This window comes from Apodemus sylvaticus, chromosome 1, assembly GCF_947179515.1.
Source record: "Apodemus sylvaticus chromosome 1, mApoSyl1.1, whole genome shotgun sequence".
NCBI lineage: Eukaryota > Metazoa > Chordata > Mammalia > Rodentia > Muridae > Apodemus > Apodemus sylvaticus.
Window position 1 is genome coordinate 82,847,467 of NC_067472.1, and position 15,353 is coordinate 82,862,819.

General features: G+C 39.2%; 1 protein-coding gene across 2 annotated transcripts in view; it reads right to left on the bottom strand.

Annotated features, from left to right (window-relative positions):
• Positions 1-373: 373 nt before the first annotated feature.
• Rbbp6 (RB binding protein 6, ubiquitin ligase) overlaps positions 374-15,353 on the bottom strand; it is a 31,820-nt gene continuing 16,840 nt past the window's right edge. The window contains exons 8-18 of one of the 2 annotated variants that reach the window (XM_052199807.1): positions 13,858-14,030; positions 12,569-12,672; positions 12,120-12,457; positions 10,465-10,561; positions 10,250-10,328; positions 10,102-10,156; positions 7,834-7,902; positions 5,650-6,012; positions 5,257-5,358; positions 2,682-4,433; positions 374-2,347 (exon numbers count right to left, since the gene is read on the bottom strand). In XM_052199807.1, the coding sequence (XP_052055767.1) occupies positions 787-2,347; positions 2,682-4,433; positions 5,257-5,358; positions 5,650-6,012; positions 7,834-7,902; positions 10,102-10,156; positions 10,250-10,328; positions 10,465-10,561; positions 12,120-12,457; positions 12,569-12,672; positions 13,858-14,030 (4,693 nt within the window). In that variant the 3' untranslated portion in view covers positions 374-786. The remainder of the gene's footprint in view (positions 2,348-2,681; positions 4,434-5,256; positions 5,359-5,649; positions 6,013-7,833; positions 7,903-10,101; positions 10,157-10,249; positions 10,329-10,464; positions 10,562-12,119; positions 12,458-12,568; positions 12,673-13,857; positions 14,031-15,353) is intronic. The other variant, XM_052199808.1, reaches the window with a different exon arrangement.

Below are 15,353 nucleotides of genomic sequence, written 5' to 3' on the forward strand. Positions count from 1 at the left end.
CACAGTGAAGGAGACACCCCCTGGGCTCACACTACTACTTGCTTTTGTCAGTGGGGCAGAGAATGGACACAACTACACTGCTTAAGTGGATTCTTGTTCATCAAGGTATTAAATATTGACCTAGCACAATTCCAAGAAAATCTTACTGCTAGAAAAGCCCATTTCCTCATCGATGGGAGTTAAGCACTCTGCCCTCCTTTTAAAAAACCTAACTTCTAATTACTAGAAACAAAGATCTTCCACCAGACCCTTCTGGTACATTTTAAACACTTAGAATTCTGCCCATTCAGCTTGACTTGCAGGCTAGAAGGATCTTGGAAAGAGAAGAAATGAGACACTACTGTCTCTAAATAATATATACATTTTCAACAAGTGAAAAGTTTACTGAAAACCTTTATTGTAATCAAAAAGTGACATAACGGGGCTGTAATGAGTTCAGCAAATCATTCTGCTGATATTTTTGAACTTATATCAGCATTTGCCAGGCAATTAAAAAAATTCAAATGTGAAAATTTCACAGTACAGTAAACTCCACCCCAACTAATTAATGGTGGTTAAAAATAATAGGCCCTAGCAAAACCTCTCATGTTCCATGGTCACAACTCACAATTCTGTACAAAAGTTCGTTATAAAGCTCTGATGTAAAAATGAAATAATCAAGCAGCAAATACTTTAAGTGCAGCACAGGGTCTTCCATTCATTATTTACAAGGCTGGAATCTCTTTACATTATAACAGAATTTAATACAGATGACTTAGTAATTAAGTCAATTAAAACATCCGTCCTTCACACAGTGACAGATTTCACTTTTTGGTCATCTTTCTCCTTCTCCTTGTCTTTGTTCTTCTTCGCCTTCTTCTTCTTGTGTTTATGTTTCTGGCTCTTCTCCACATCGCCATCCGCGGCTGCGTGCTTCTTGTGCTTCTTGTGCTTTTTATGCTTCTTGTGCTTTTTCTTGTCTTTCTTCTTTTTCTTCTTCTTGCTGTCTTGGCTTCCTGCTGAGCTGGCACTGCTGCTGTGGCTCCGGGTCTGGCTACCGGAAGGGCTATGACTTCTACTTGGACTAACACTGGGGCTACTTTGGCTCTGGCTCCTGTCTGCAACTGGCTGGCTGGCTGTTGCTACATTCTCGCTCTCTTTTGCCTTCTCTGTGGTTTTCTCTTTCAAGTCCTTGGAGATACTGGCAACAGTTTCTTCTTCCTTCACAGACACATTACTCTCACTGTCGCTCTCGTTATAGTCTGGTTCAAAAGCAGCCTCATCCGTCTCTCTAGTCAGATCAGAGGACAGCCTGGAGGAATGGCTCACCTGGGGCTTTGGCTTGCTGGCGCTCTTCTCCGTCTGCCCAGCAGCCGGCTCCTTCTCGATGGGAGGCTCTGCTACGTTAGGGATGAATGGCACTTTGCTGCCACTGGCCTCTTTCCCGTTCCGAGCGTCAGCAGCATGCTTCTCCCGTTCCTTCCCAGAGTTTTTATCTACCAACTTTGTCTCTTCACATGGGCGTTTCATTTCGTAGGAGGCTTTATGATCATGAGGCTTTTTGTCTCTTGGGGGGCTAGAATTACTTTTTTTTGACTCGGTTCCCTTTTTAGGTAAATCTCTCTCCTCCCTCAGCTTACTTTTCTGTCCAGATAAAGACTCTTTACTCCGAGGAGGAGAGTCTTTTCTTCTTGCTAATTCACTTCTCTCATCTCTTCGTTTGGAACTGGAATAATCTCTGCTGTCATAGTCCACTTTTTTGTCTCTACCAGGAGTGAAGTCTTTATTTGAAGAACCACGAACAGACTCATGCTTCTCTGAAGTCCTGGTCTCTTTGGAAGACTGAGAGAGATTCTTCAGATGTCCTTGTTCACTCAGGCGGTCCACAGTGCTCTCCTTGTCAGGCTGGGCACTGCTCTTCCTCCTGTCAGGGTTGTCCTTCTCCGACCCCGAGTGCTCCCGATCCTTGGCCCTCCCCTTCTCACTGGACGCGGAGCCCTTTGAGCTCCTAAGCTCTGGCTGCATCATCTCAAGGCTCACCTCCTTGGGAAGCTTCTGAATTTTCTCAGACTGCTCGCTTTCTTTCTCAGTGTACTTAACTGTAGCTGATGGCTTAGAAGTAACATTTTTTATAATACTCGATGGCTTCCCTACACTCTGTATAGGTTGTAAGCTTTTAACATCTTCTTCTTCAGATTCAAAGTCATCTTTATCCCATTTGGACTGAGGAACCTGAATCATAATTATAACATCTTCAGCAGGAGCTGTGTTATCATTGTTATATTCCTCCATAGTTTTAATGACTGTCCGCTTTGTATCTGTCTTTTCTTCAGATTTCCTCACAGGACTGCCTCCAGTTGAGCTTGTACTAAAACAAAGGAATATACTTTTAATTAATAAAGTTTACTACTAATAAAACATTGGTAAGTAAATTTTTAAAAATCTACCTTAAGATAGGATGTCTTCTTAGCTTTAAAAAGTTAAATTTTTCTGCCCTAAGTAAGACACATGGACAAACTCTATAAACCAACGTGGTTCACCTCCCGACCTCAGACAGTGCTGCACCCAGACTCATCTGTCCAATCCCCAAGATGCAGACTCATAAGAACTTAAGTTACACACACAGATCAAATGACATTATTTCCCATAAAGGACACTGGTTGCTGTGGTCCCACCTCCCAACCCCATCCCGGCCTCCATACCTGGTGTAATCCACAAGTGTGGAGCTGGAGCCTTCAGTCCCAGCTACCTTCCGTTTGGCCTTTCCCTTGACTTTTTCCTGTTTGATTTTGCTAGATGTTGACTCCAATTTTTCAGAGGGTTCTTTTGTAGTAGATGTGTTTTCTGCATTTCCAATTTTTTTTCCAGTTTCTCTATTGAGCTTGATTTTTTTGGCTGGGGTAGTTGATGATGCAATCTTATCCTTTTCTGGGGTCCTTTCCAGCTTTTCAACATCACCTTCCATTTTCCGCTTTGGTGATGGTTTCACTATTTCTGTTCCTTCTACTTTAGAGATTTTCATTGACGATGACTCAAAATCTTTATCTACACTCTTTTCTTCAGTTTTTCTCTTTCGTTTCTCTCCCTTGTTATCAAGTAGTTTATTTTTCTCGGGTTTCTTAGCCTTCTCCTCCTTACTGGTTAGCTTTTCTGATTTGATGTCTTTGGAACAGTCTTTTTTAACCTTCTCTTCCTTGACTGGCTTTGCCTCCTGGTGTTCTTTTGCAGATTTAGAGTGGGCTTTTCTAGGGGTTCCAGTGACCTTCTCATCCTTCTGAGATGAGGAAGGTTTTACAGAGTCGATCTTTGTAGCCTCCTCTTTGGCTTTTTTGAGTGGAGGTTCAGATCGAGGAGATTTTTCACGGTCTCCATCTACCTTTTCTTGGGGTCCTTTAGAAGGCTTTAAAACATTGTCTTTCTTGGCTGTAGCAGACCCATCACTTTTCCGTTTGGTCTTGTCACTTTTGACTTTTGGCTTATCCTTTTCTCTCTTGTCTTTTTCAGATACCGACTTGAAAGTGATAGATTCTGCATCCATTGGTTCATCCCTAACAGGTGTAGCATCATCCCTGCTTGGGAGAACAAACAGTGCGTCTGTCTTAGTCTCATCAATCCCTGATGATTCCCTGGATTTCCTGGAGGTCTCCAGTAGCTCTGGGTTCAGGAAGCTCTCAGTCTCCTCCCCCTTTCTTCGTTTCCTGTGTTTCTTATGCTTGTTCCCTCTGCCATCTCCTGGAACACTCTCACTCTCCTTCTCTTTTGATTTTGGATTATCTTTTGGATTGTGACTGTCTCTTGTTGAAAGCTTCTCTGGATAGTTGCCACCTAGATTTCTATTTCTATGACTTTGTCCAGCAGCATAGTCCTCTCTGCGCCCTCTTGTGAAGGGCGAATTCCTGATATTAAGAGGTAAGAGTCTCTCTGGAGAGAAGTCCTCTCTGTTGGCCGAGGGTCTAGGCTGCGCTCCCACTGCGTACCCTTTGTAGTACTTCTCATACCACTCTCGGTATTTCCTCTCCCATTCCCGGTAGCGTTCTTTCTCAAATGGGTCTCTAAAGTCGACACTCCGCCCATAATAGGCTTTGATGTCATAAGGGGGTGGAACTTCTCTGTATCTATTAAAATACTCACGCTCTGTCTCTCCTTGAGGTACATTACGTTTAGTGGGAGACTGTCCCCTAAATGCTTGAGGGGATCTGGACCGTGAGTGGTATCGTCTATAGGGAGGTGACCTTGACCTAGATCGGTGGTATCCATGAGATCTGGACCGTGAGCGGTAGTTGCGGCTCTTGCCTCTGCCTCTCCTGGGGTATGGGGGTGATCGTGAATAAGATCGAGAGTGGGAGCGGCTGAAGGACCGAGAGTAAGAGCGAGACCGTGTTGAGCCAGACCTTGACTTTGAGTAAGTGTATGAACTTCTTGAATACGATGACCCACTATAGGGAGATTTAGACCTAAAACAAGAGCACAGTTGATGGTTGAGAAATATACACAAAGTAAAAACACAATCTAGTATTCTTTTCTCACGGTTTTATCTTTCTTTGCATCAAGTTTTGTCTTAGATGATTAAAGAGGCCCAGTGACCTCTACTGGAATGGAATAAATACACAAGTCACTTAGTACAAAACAAAAGCCAAGGCTTGACATCAGAGTGGAGTGCATTAATGTACCGTGAGTTTTATGAGCTATTAACATCAAACAAATGCCAATTAAATTTAAGTTTCACTTCCTGTCTGATTATTTAGGTAAGAATCTATTTTTTATCTTATACTAGCCAACAGTCTAGCTTTAAAAGGAAACACATTTTAAGTGTTAAGTCTAAAAAACAAAGTCTTTAAACAAATTTCCAGGGAACTTCTATAATTTGTTTTTCTTTTCTAATAGTACAGCAAGGCTTACTCTACCACTTTCTTTTAAAATCACACAGGTTAATGTTACAGCAGGAAGCTGCAGCCTTATGACAAAGGCCCTCAGAACACTCTCTGGCTAGCCCCCTGTCTTTCCTTCCATAAACATTTCCCATTTATTTCATATTATGAACAGCTTCAAGGGACAAGGACAACTTAGTCCCCAGAAATGCTGGATCTACACAATAAAATTTACACTGAGATTATTTTAATGGACATATTGGGGAATAAGCTACATCTCCTCCATTCTATAAAACTAGATCGAATCAGAAAAATCTCATAAGTGCAATGTTATTTATATCCATAGGTAATCCCTGGATATTCAAAGTCCCATTTGTAATTCTGTTGTGAAGGCTTGCAAAACACTAACCTGGAAAATGAGCGCCTACGCTCCTTTTGAATCTTTTTGTATTCCATCAATTCCTTAGCAAAATCATTTGTAAACTCATCTAGCTTGGACTTTTTCTTTTCCCTAGTAAAATAAAGTTAAAGAGTGAAAGTTAACAAAAACCATTTAAGAAAACTAACAAGACAAATGTAATTAGATCATGAATGAAATGAATGAAATTGCCATTAGTTTTCTACTTTAAAACTATGAATAACTAGGTATCCCTGAGGAAGTTGCTTGTATGGCTTTGGTTTAAATTTTAGGTGAATTTTCTTTACTAACTGGAAACACTGGAAAATGTTTCCAAAAATACCTATTTAATGTTATATCAGAAAATGAAAAAAGTGTATGGTAATTTCAAACTAAAATACTCACTCTTCCTTTAGTCGTCGTTGTTCTCTATAGAATTCTTCCCTGGACAAAGGAGGTGCTTGTGTTGTAGGGATGGTATTTGAATGGGCAGTCTGCACTCCTGACGATACCCAAGGTGTTGATATATTGGCAGGAGCTGGTGGAAACCCTGGAGGAGGGACACTATATCCTGCTGGTGGAGGCTGGCCAGGAGGAAACTGAGGAGAAAACTGTGGGGGAGGTACACCTGGAGGAAGAGGAAGTGTATGGGGAGGAGGCGGATACAAAGGAGGTGGTGGAACAGGCACAAAGACTGGAGTTGCTGGTAGTGACGGGCCTTGAGTCCTCTGTGATCGTTCGCTGTGGTGTCGCCCGCGGTTTATACTTCTGGAGAGATAAATTCCAAGGTATTATACCTTTACATTAAATTCATCTAAGACAAATGAGGTTTTCTTTTTCTGTATATAATTATTTTCCAAAGTGCAAAAACAGGAATAGAATCAACTACTTCAGTACAAATGCAGTTAAGGTGCATTTGTACACATTAGTCCTACAGGATAGGTAGATTGATACAAGTCTACAGTCTCAATTACTCAGCAGACTGGACAATCACTCTAGTACGTGAGTTTCAGATCAGCTTGGGTAAATAACCAAGAACTTGGCTTAAAAAAACTTCTCAACAACTCTATTTTAACATCTTGGACCCTCTGCCAGAGTAGCCAGTGCTTTTTAGCACTGAACCTACCTCTCCAGCTCAAAGATTCTAATTTCTAAGGCCTTTATCGACAGACAGGAAACCTATTTTGAAGAAGTAACAGGCTAACATGGCTGTAACCTACTTCTCCCCCAGATGCTTTTCTAGACTCAAAGTTTACATTAACAAAAACCTCTGCAACTTCCTTTTGGAGGAAGTGGGTGAAACCACACAAAACAGAATCATACTAATCCCAATATTTGTAATCAAAACTGAAGATTTCAGTATTAAAAGTATTAAAAGGTTAAGCAGAAATAATAGTGCTAAAGTGTCTGAATTGTCTTAAAGAATTTGAGTGCTTTTGCTAAACTAATTGGGCAAATGGTATATAAAGCAGCAGGTGTTCAGACTTGTCAGCTCAGAACCATATCCATGATTTAGTACACATTTCCTTTGTTTAATGCAATCTGTCATGAGATTAGCAATTCTGAGTAGCCCACTAGAAGATCTATCATAGCCTTTATCAAGTTGGCAAGTTTCTGAATCCTGATTTAAATAACTATCACCATATAAAATCTAGTCTTTAAGACAAATTTCCTGGCCTCTTCTTTTGGAAAAGAGAAGGCAAGGAAAGATTGAGACAAACACAATGTTTTCTCCATCTGGAAACAGAGCTAGCTAACTTTCATAAGCGGTATCCTGCTATATACCAATACAGACCAAGTAACCAGTAGAAGAAATACAAAGAACAGAGTCTGAGGGGCAAAGGAGATGGCTCAGAGAGTAGGCCATGGTGCTTGCACAAGTGCAAGGAGCCAAGCCCAAACCCCCAGCACCCACATAGAAAGCCAGGTGTGGCCAGGAATGCCTACAATTAATATGGGAGTGTTGTGGGGGCAGAGACAGACAGATTCCCGGGGCTTGCTGTCCACTAGTCTAGCTCCAGTTTTAGTGAGCTACCTTTTCTCAAGAGTAAGGCAGGGAGTGATAGAGCACAGTACCTGACGTCTTCCTTGGGCCTCGGTAAGCATGTATTCTCATATACACATGAGCATACATAGCAAACATGGGCGCACTTAGCAAAATGAAATTTATGCTTTACTATGTTCCCTCCTTTTCCCCCAGGCATGGGGGACAAATTTCCTGGACAAATGTCATGTCTTGTTATGTCATGTAAACTGGCTTCCAATTCACAATCTTCCTGCCTCAGTCTCCCAAATACCGGGATTACAGGTGTGCTCTATACTTCCCAATAAACAGTTTTTGCAAACATACCTTTAAATGAGACTTTATTCTGCATCTGGTAGGGATTGAACCTAGGGCCTTACATAGGCTAGGCACGAAACTAACCACTGAACTGGAACCCCCAGTTCCCAAATTTCTTAAGGACAACTACTAAAGACTTGAGAAGGAAGGAGACCAAATGCCGTCTCCTCCTTCACAACTCTTGTATTATTTCTTTGTATATTTCCCAGTGCTGTGGGGTTATTTTCCTAGAGTTTTAGCATGCTTACCTGTAACAGCTTCTTTCTCCTCTTCTAATTTGCTGTGGTGGAGAAACTAGGTACCCAAGCTTGTTGGAACTGTGAAAAGTTTAAAACAGGCCAAAAAAACCCCTGAGTATGTATTTGTCTTAGTTATAATGTATCGTTATTACATTACATTACAACCTATCAGTACACACACTTAAGTATCTATTTTAACTTGCTTTGAAAATTTTCCTAATCTTAAACTCTTAAAGTCGTTTCAGAGGAGATCTAAGCAAATATCATATTTACAGAAGATAAGTAAGGATAATGTAGTTTTGATGCAGAACATTTTCTGTATTTTCTTTAGCACTGTACACATTATATAAACTTAGTGTTTAGAAAAGAGCCCTTTACTTTTCAAGGCTCTATCTAGGTATTTTACATGCTTAAGTAGAATACTTTAAGCGTTCAAAAAATGAGAAAATAGAGGTTGAAGAGAAACCTACACACCCACAGTCCTGTACTACTGCAGATACCAAGTACAGTATGTCTGTCTCTATGTTCAAACACAGGCGCACCTGTCTCTAAATTTCATATGCTTTCTAATGACATATCCTACTAGTCTTTCATCGGTCTATTTTCTTTTTTTTTTGGTTTTTTGGATTTGTTTTTTTTCGAGACAGGGTTTCTCTGTGTAGCCCTGGCTGTCCTGGAACTCACTCTGTAGACCAGGCTGGCCTCGAACTCAGAAATCCGCCTGCCTCTGCCCCCAGAGTGCTGGGATTACAGGCGTGTGCCACCACTGCCCGGCTTCTATTTTCTCTATAAGAAATTTTGTTTATCTTTTCAAATAAAAGAAAACAAGATTTAGAATATAAGTTTCATAAAAAATATCTTCATAAATTAAAATATTAAATTAAAAAACACTTAAAAGTGTGTGCATTAGTATTTTGCCTACATGTCTGTCTGTGTGCCAGGTACATGCAATGGCAGCTGCAGAGTTTCAGAAGAGAGCATTAGATACTCTGGAGCTGAATTACAGACAGCTGTGGGTGCTGGGAACCGAATCCAGGTCCTCTGAAAGATGAAGTACTCTTAATTTCTTAGCTATCTCTCCAGCCCAAATCTAACCATTTTTAATGACATAAAGCATCCTACAGACATCAATATTATTTGTGTCAAATCAGAAAAACCAAATCGTGTAGATTTTAATAGCTATTAACAAATCAGGAAAAAAATGAGGATCCTCGTGTAGTAGATACTAATCTTACAATGTATTAATTTACTAAATTGAATTATGATTATCCAAATTAAGACAGAAAAGAGTTCAACCGTTTAGGAAAGTTAAGAGTCTGGAAAACTTAAATATGGGATCAGCTTACTAATTTGAGGTCCTTTCAAGACCCAAATGTTCTAAAGGCAGAAAAGGACTAGAAGTTTTTATTTTACTATTTTGGAAAAGAATTACAAGTGACCTCTGAAATGGGTATAAAATTCATGAGCCCACTTAATGTGGACCTTTTTTTTTTTTTGAGATTTTCAGATAGAAATCTGAAATATTTGTAGACATATCAGATAGCATAAAAGCACTAAAAGAATTAAAGGAGTAAACATATAAAATGTGGTTAAAAGTTTATTTTATTGTTTCTTTTTAAACCACAAAACATCTAAATTTTTAGGTTAAAATTTATTGAACTTCACAGAGTATACACAGCACCATCCAGTCAAGAAAATGCAGTATTAGATCAAAACTGGATAAAATTAATCATTATGTGACTCTGAAGGCAGCTTCCGTTAAGAAGTGCTGCAAAGCACTTAAGACTGCTGCTGATCTCTATATGCAGTTTGCCTTTGCTCAATGGGTTATCATACATTTTTCACCTTATATAATACATATAAGAAGTCAATCAACTATGTTACTAGGGGAAGGTCAGTCAACAGACTGAGTAGCTTTGGGGAGTCAAAAGTGAAGGGCTGTGGGCAAAGCTCCAGGGCAGAATATGTCCCTAGCTGAAGTATTCCCTGTGCTAAAGCCCCGCATTCAATTCCTAGTAACACACACACACCATACATGGAGTTATGTGTACATTTTCTCATGTATAAAGGTGAGTGTCTTAAACCAAGTTTTTCAAATATTATTTTTAGAAAATAATTCAACATATAAATCTGAATTTGTGACATAAAAACTATACTAATCTGGCATATTTAAAGAAGTTTACAATAAAAAGCATTCAGCAAGAGCCTGTCTAATTTGAAGTTGCCACATTTTAGTTCAAAGGCAAGTATCTAAAATTATTTTGAACATGTACTTACTGTTCCCAACCTGGTCGACCACCGCCTGGACGAGCAGCGTTTATTCTTACTGGACCTTATAAACAAAACAAAAACAATGAATAAGAAATTCAATGTTAATTATTTCCTAAAGGGAAAAAAGATCCAAATCAACATTACTTTTACTCACCAGTTGTGGGGATCAGCTGTCCATGTAATAATGACTGTCCCAGCAAAGATGGAGTTCCAAGGACTGGCACCTGGTAACCCTTTAGGAGTAATCATACACAGAGAGAACAGGAATAGGCAACGTTTTAAAAAGTCAAAGCAAAAATTTTTTAAAAAGGTTATTTGTAAACAAACAAACAAAACAAACCCCTAGATTTTAAAGGCAGTAAAATCTACCTTTTCTTCCATAAGAGCAGTAATAGCAATTGAAGAGGCTCCTTTTGAATGTTCTGATGTAAGGGCGGCAGCTGGTAATAATTTATTATCAGAATCCCTAGAAAACAATGTAACATAAAGAAAATGTCACCATAGTGGATGATAATGAGTAAAATAACAACATTCAGTAATACTGCTTATCTACTATATCCATATCCTGTGTTATGAGTTAGTAATGGTGATCACATCTGAGGACAGTCAAATGTCTGGGTGTATAAACAGCTCTTTATGCATAAGAGGTAGGGCCAGTGAGGTGCTTTAATAGGAGGCATCACATGTAGGCCTAACAATGGAAATTTGCTCCTCAGATCCTACAAGATGGCACTAGAGAACCAAGTCCTTACAGTTGTCCTTCGCCTCTACCCACATAGCTGGGGCCGACCGACACACTCCTGCATATACACTAAAAATGACGAAATTGCCTGAAAAAATACTACATATGATATGATAGAAAAATAAGTGCAGAAATGCAAAACTTCAAAATACTGCTACCCTATAATATGGTTCCTCCTATTGTTGTGACCTCCAACCATAAAATTATGTTACTATTTCCTGTAATTTTGCTTTTGTTATGAATCGTAATGTAAATATCTGTGTTTTCCAATGGTAACCCTAAGGTTGAAAAGGTCAGTTAATTTCCAAAGAGGTTTCAGAACAAGTTAAGAACTAACCACTGCTCTAATGTAATTCTTTGTATTTATTTCCTTTACTGATTAAATAAAGGCTAGCCTAGAACAGTGAGGTATCTTACATATATAAAGATTTCACCTTTAAAATTTTCTTTCAGTATATATGAAACAGGACCTGACACCTGTGTTTTGAAAGTTAGCTGTGTGAACGGCTGCTCTATCTGTATGTACACTTGCATGCCAGAAGAGGGCATCAGATCTCAGGATAGATGGTTGTGAGCCACCGTGTGGTTGTCTAGAATTGAACTCAGAACCACCCGAAAAACAATGTTCTAAACTGCTGAGCCATCTCTACAGTCCCAAAAGCTGGCTAATTGTTAATAAACTTTAATGGGTCCATTAAAGAATGGTAATACTTTAGGGGCTGGAGAGATAGATTGGTGGTTAAGAGCATCACTTGCTCTTCTAGAGGATCCAGGTTGTTTTTTTTTTTTTAAAGATTTATTTATTATATGTAAGTATACTATAGCTGTCTTCAGACACCAGAAGAGGGCATCGGATCTCCTTATGGATGGTTGTGAGCCACCATGTGGGTGTTGGGATTTGAACTCAGGACCTTCGGGAGAACAGCTGGTACTCTTACCTGCTGAGCCATCTCTCCAGCCCCAAGGACCCAGGTTTTATTTCTAGCTTTCATAAAGGCTCACAATCAATTGTCTGTAACTCAGTTCTAACTAAGGGTTCCAAAACCCCCTTTTGTCACTGCAGACATAGACATATATGCAAACCATACACTCATACACATGAAATAACAAAAATTAGAAAAAAAAATTAACTTTCAACTTAGCAACCAGGAGGCAGCCAAAGGTAAAACTCTGAATTTAGAGGCTACTTGGGTCTACCCTACCTCAAAAATAATAACTATTATCAAAGAAAAACTACACCACTGATCCCATTTGTTTTCAATAATAAGAGATACAGACTTACCGAAAGGGTCCATCTGATTTTTCTGAATGGACTGATATAGATACTGTTGCAGTTATATCAGGTACTGGAGCTGGGGCAGAAGATGGATTTCCAGGCACAGAAGGAGCCAAGGAAGATGGATTTGAAGTTAATGAAGATATAGAGGGAGTTGGGTGAGCTGAGGAAGATGTCACTGGAATCATCAGAGGATCCTGCTGTCTTGATATGGGAGACCTCATCAGAGGCTGTAGGTTCCGCTGAATGAGTGGTCTTGGCGGTGGTATTGGGGGTGGGGGTGGAGGTAATTGTTTTCGTAGTCTTTTTGTATAGCCAGTTTCATTTTTAAAGTTATTAACAGCCTATAGACACCAAACATAAAAAGGCAAAATATGTAATATATCATTCATTAAAATGGGTTTAATCAGTAAAAATGCTAAAGATACTTTTGTGTAAAAAGGTACAAAAGCTACCTGTCGTAAGAACTTGTTGGCAATTAAAGCATCAGGAGAAACATCATTTTGATGACAAGTTGGACATGTATGCTCATCTGATTCCAGAAGTGCTGTTCTTATACCTATGTATGATAAGACAGTAAACATGAGCTGGCACAGCAGCAACTTGGTGCTGACATAATGAATTAATGACACCTCCTAGGCCTAAATCATGACACTGTCTCAAAAACAAACAAACAAACAAACAAACAAACAAACAAACAAAGCAACTTTACTGACGAGAAGGGTCTAACCCCCTGGAACTGGAGTTAAAGCTGATTATGAGCTGCTATGTGGTACTGGAACTGAATTCTGGTCCACTGAAACAGCAGCCAGCATGTAATAGATGAGCCATCTCTCCAGCCCCAAATATGTTTCTTTGAGACAAGGTCTCACTGTGCAACCCAGGCTGATCTTGAAGTCAACAGATTTCCTCCTGCCTCTACCTCCAAGCGTTTGAGTTAAAAAAATGTGCCACCATCTATGGACCTCAAACGAATGTTTAAACAGACAGAAAATGCATTAACAAATACTCATCTTTTATTTTGCTAGAAATCAAAATATTATTTATTTTTGGTTTTTCAAGACAGGGTTTCTCTACGTAGCCCTGGCTGTCCTAGAACTAACTCTGTAGACCAGGCTGGCCTCGAACTCAGAAATCCGCCTGCCTCTGCCTCCCAAGTGCTGGGATCAAAGGCTACCACTGCCTGGCATAATCAAATATTATACAAAAAATAAAAAATTAAAAAAAAAAAGAACTAAGTCTAGAGAAGAGTGATAAACATTTTACATGCCTTTAGTTTTTAAAATAGCTTAACAAAAACTGGGCATTAAAAAAACAAAACAAAGTAACGAAGAACTAAATAGGGTCAGTGGTTAAGAGCACTTACTGCTCTTACAGAGGACTGAGGTTCAGTTTCCAGCACCTATAAGGCAGCTCACAGTTGTTTCTAACTCTAGTTCCAAGGTATACCTTGCTCTGTGGCTTCCAAGTCACAGACACACACACAGTACAGAGACATACAGGCAGGCAAAGCAATCTCTCCTCTCTCCTCCCCACCCCCACATAATCTAAGGGTCTTGTTAAAAAGTAATGATAAAAGATCAGGGCAGATATTAAATTGAAGGCCAGCTTAAGATTTAAAAAAATAAATAAAAAAGAAAAAAAAAGGGAAATTAGCAAAGGCAAAAATAAAGACCAGTTATTAAAAACAACCATCTACCCAAACATGTGCTACACATCTTTACAAGGGACCTCAATCTCTTACATTCATCACAGTAACTGTTTCCACAGCAGGGAATGACAACGGCATCAGTCATAATGTCCTTGCAGATGAGGCACAAGAGCTCGTCTGGGATAGGATCATCTTCTTCTGAAGATGATGATGGTTCCTCCGGTAAGAAGGGTGGTTTCTCTTTCTTCCCAATTGCATAGGCCTCTCTGTAAAAGCCGCATTTAAGATTGTCAGAAGGTAAAGTGGTCATGTTTTATGCTCAGTATACTATATCAAAACAGGAAGACAGTTTCAGTACATTGACTGTTTACACAAGCATGTCCTCAATGTTAAAGGGCAGTTATAGCTATACTATACAGACACAAAATAGAGTTACAAATAATTAAACAAAAGTAAAGAAGCACTTAAAATAAACTAAAAGGATCTTAGAATCTTTAACTATAAGATCAGGGGTGCGTGTTAGGCTACCAGAATTTCTACCTGCCAGACAGACAGAATTTGAACTAGGAGAATACCCTAAATTACAATTTTCCTTTACCAAGTGTTTCATTAAAAAAAAAAAAAAAATCAAACAAAAAAACAAAAATACCAAAAACTCCTTCTCCCATATTATAGCATTCTGTAACAGCCATGCAGATACCACATGATGGGAACTGTATTATCTATATCTATAACCAGGCCCTCAACCCAACTACATAATCAATCATCTGCCTCTTACTACTTTAAAAGATTATTCTACTTAAGTCAATTAAACATGATTTAATGATCATAATGCATTACACAAATATGAAAGATCATTACACATTCTGAGTCCAGTGTTTTTGTAGAAATGCATTTTCCAGGAGTGGTGGGAATTAAATATATTTAAGAACACACACAAAGTTATTCTCAGACTTGCCTCTGCTGCTTCTACAAACTCAAAGTTGTAAACCATAGGAATTCTTAGAGAAAACCTTTGTTCATTTAGGACAGGATGTGCTCATCTCAGTGCTGAAATGAAAGTCTCAGCTGGATGGAGGAGGGTACCTTAGGTGTGTTATTTGTGTTGCAGCTGCTCCATAGACATCACCACGATTCCACAAATAAGTATCAATTTGCTTATGCCCCATTGTTCCCAATTTGTGAAAGAGGAGTCTCCCACTGCCCAAGAGAAAAGAAAAAAGGGAAAAACAAAAAAGAGGGAGGGGGAAGAAAACAGAGGATAGAAAAAGAAACAGAAGAAGAGTCTGAGTTGCTTATCAGTGGTGTTAGTGGAAAGAGTGAATGTTTCATTTAAAGTATTTGGGCTCCCATCTCTCCCCAGTATGGGCTGTGTGTCTGACACAAATGGGCTTTTCTCCCCCAGGGCTCAAAAGCAATGAATTATTAGTTAGGGTTTCACAGATGATGTTAACTTTTCCAATACAAACTTCTATTCTTTAAGAACTTTTACATAATATAGATGCAGTCTGCTCTTAAATTGACTGCAAAAATCAATTGCAATTTAAAATTGTTCCATAGCATTTATAACATGTCTCTGAATCAGACAG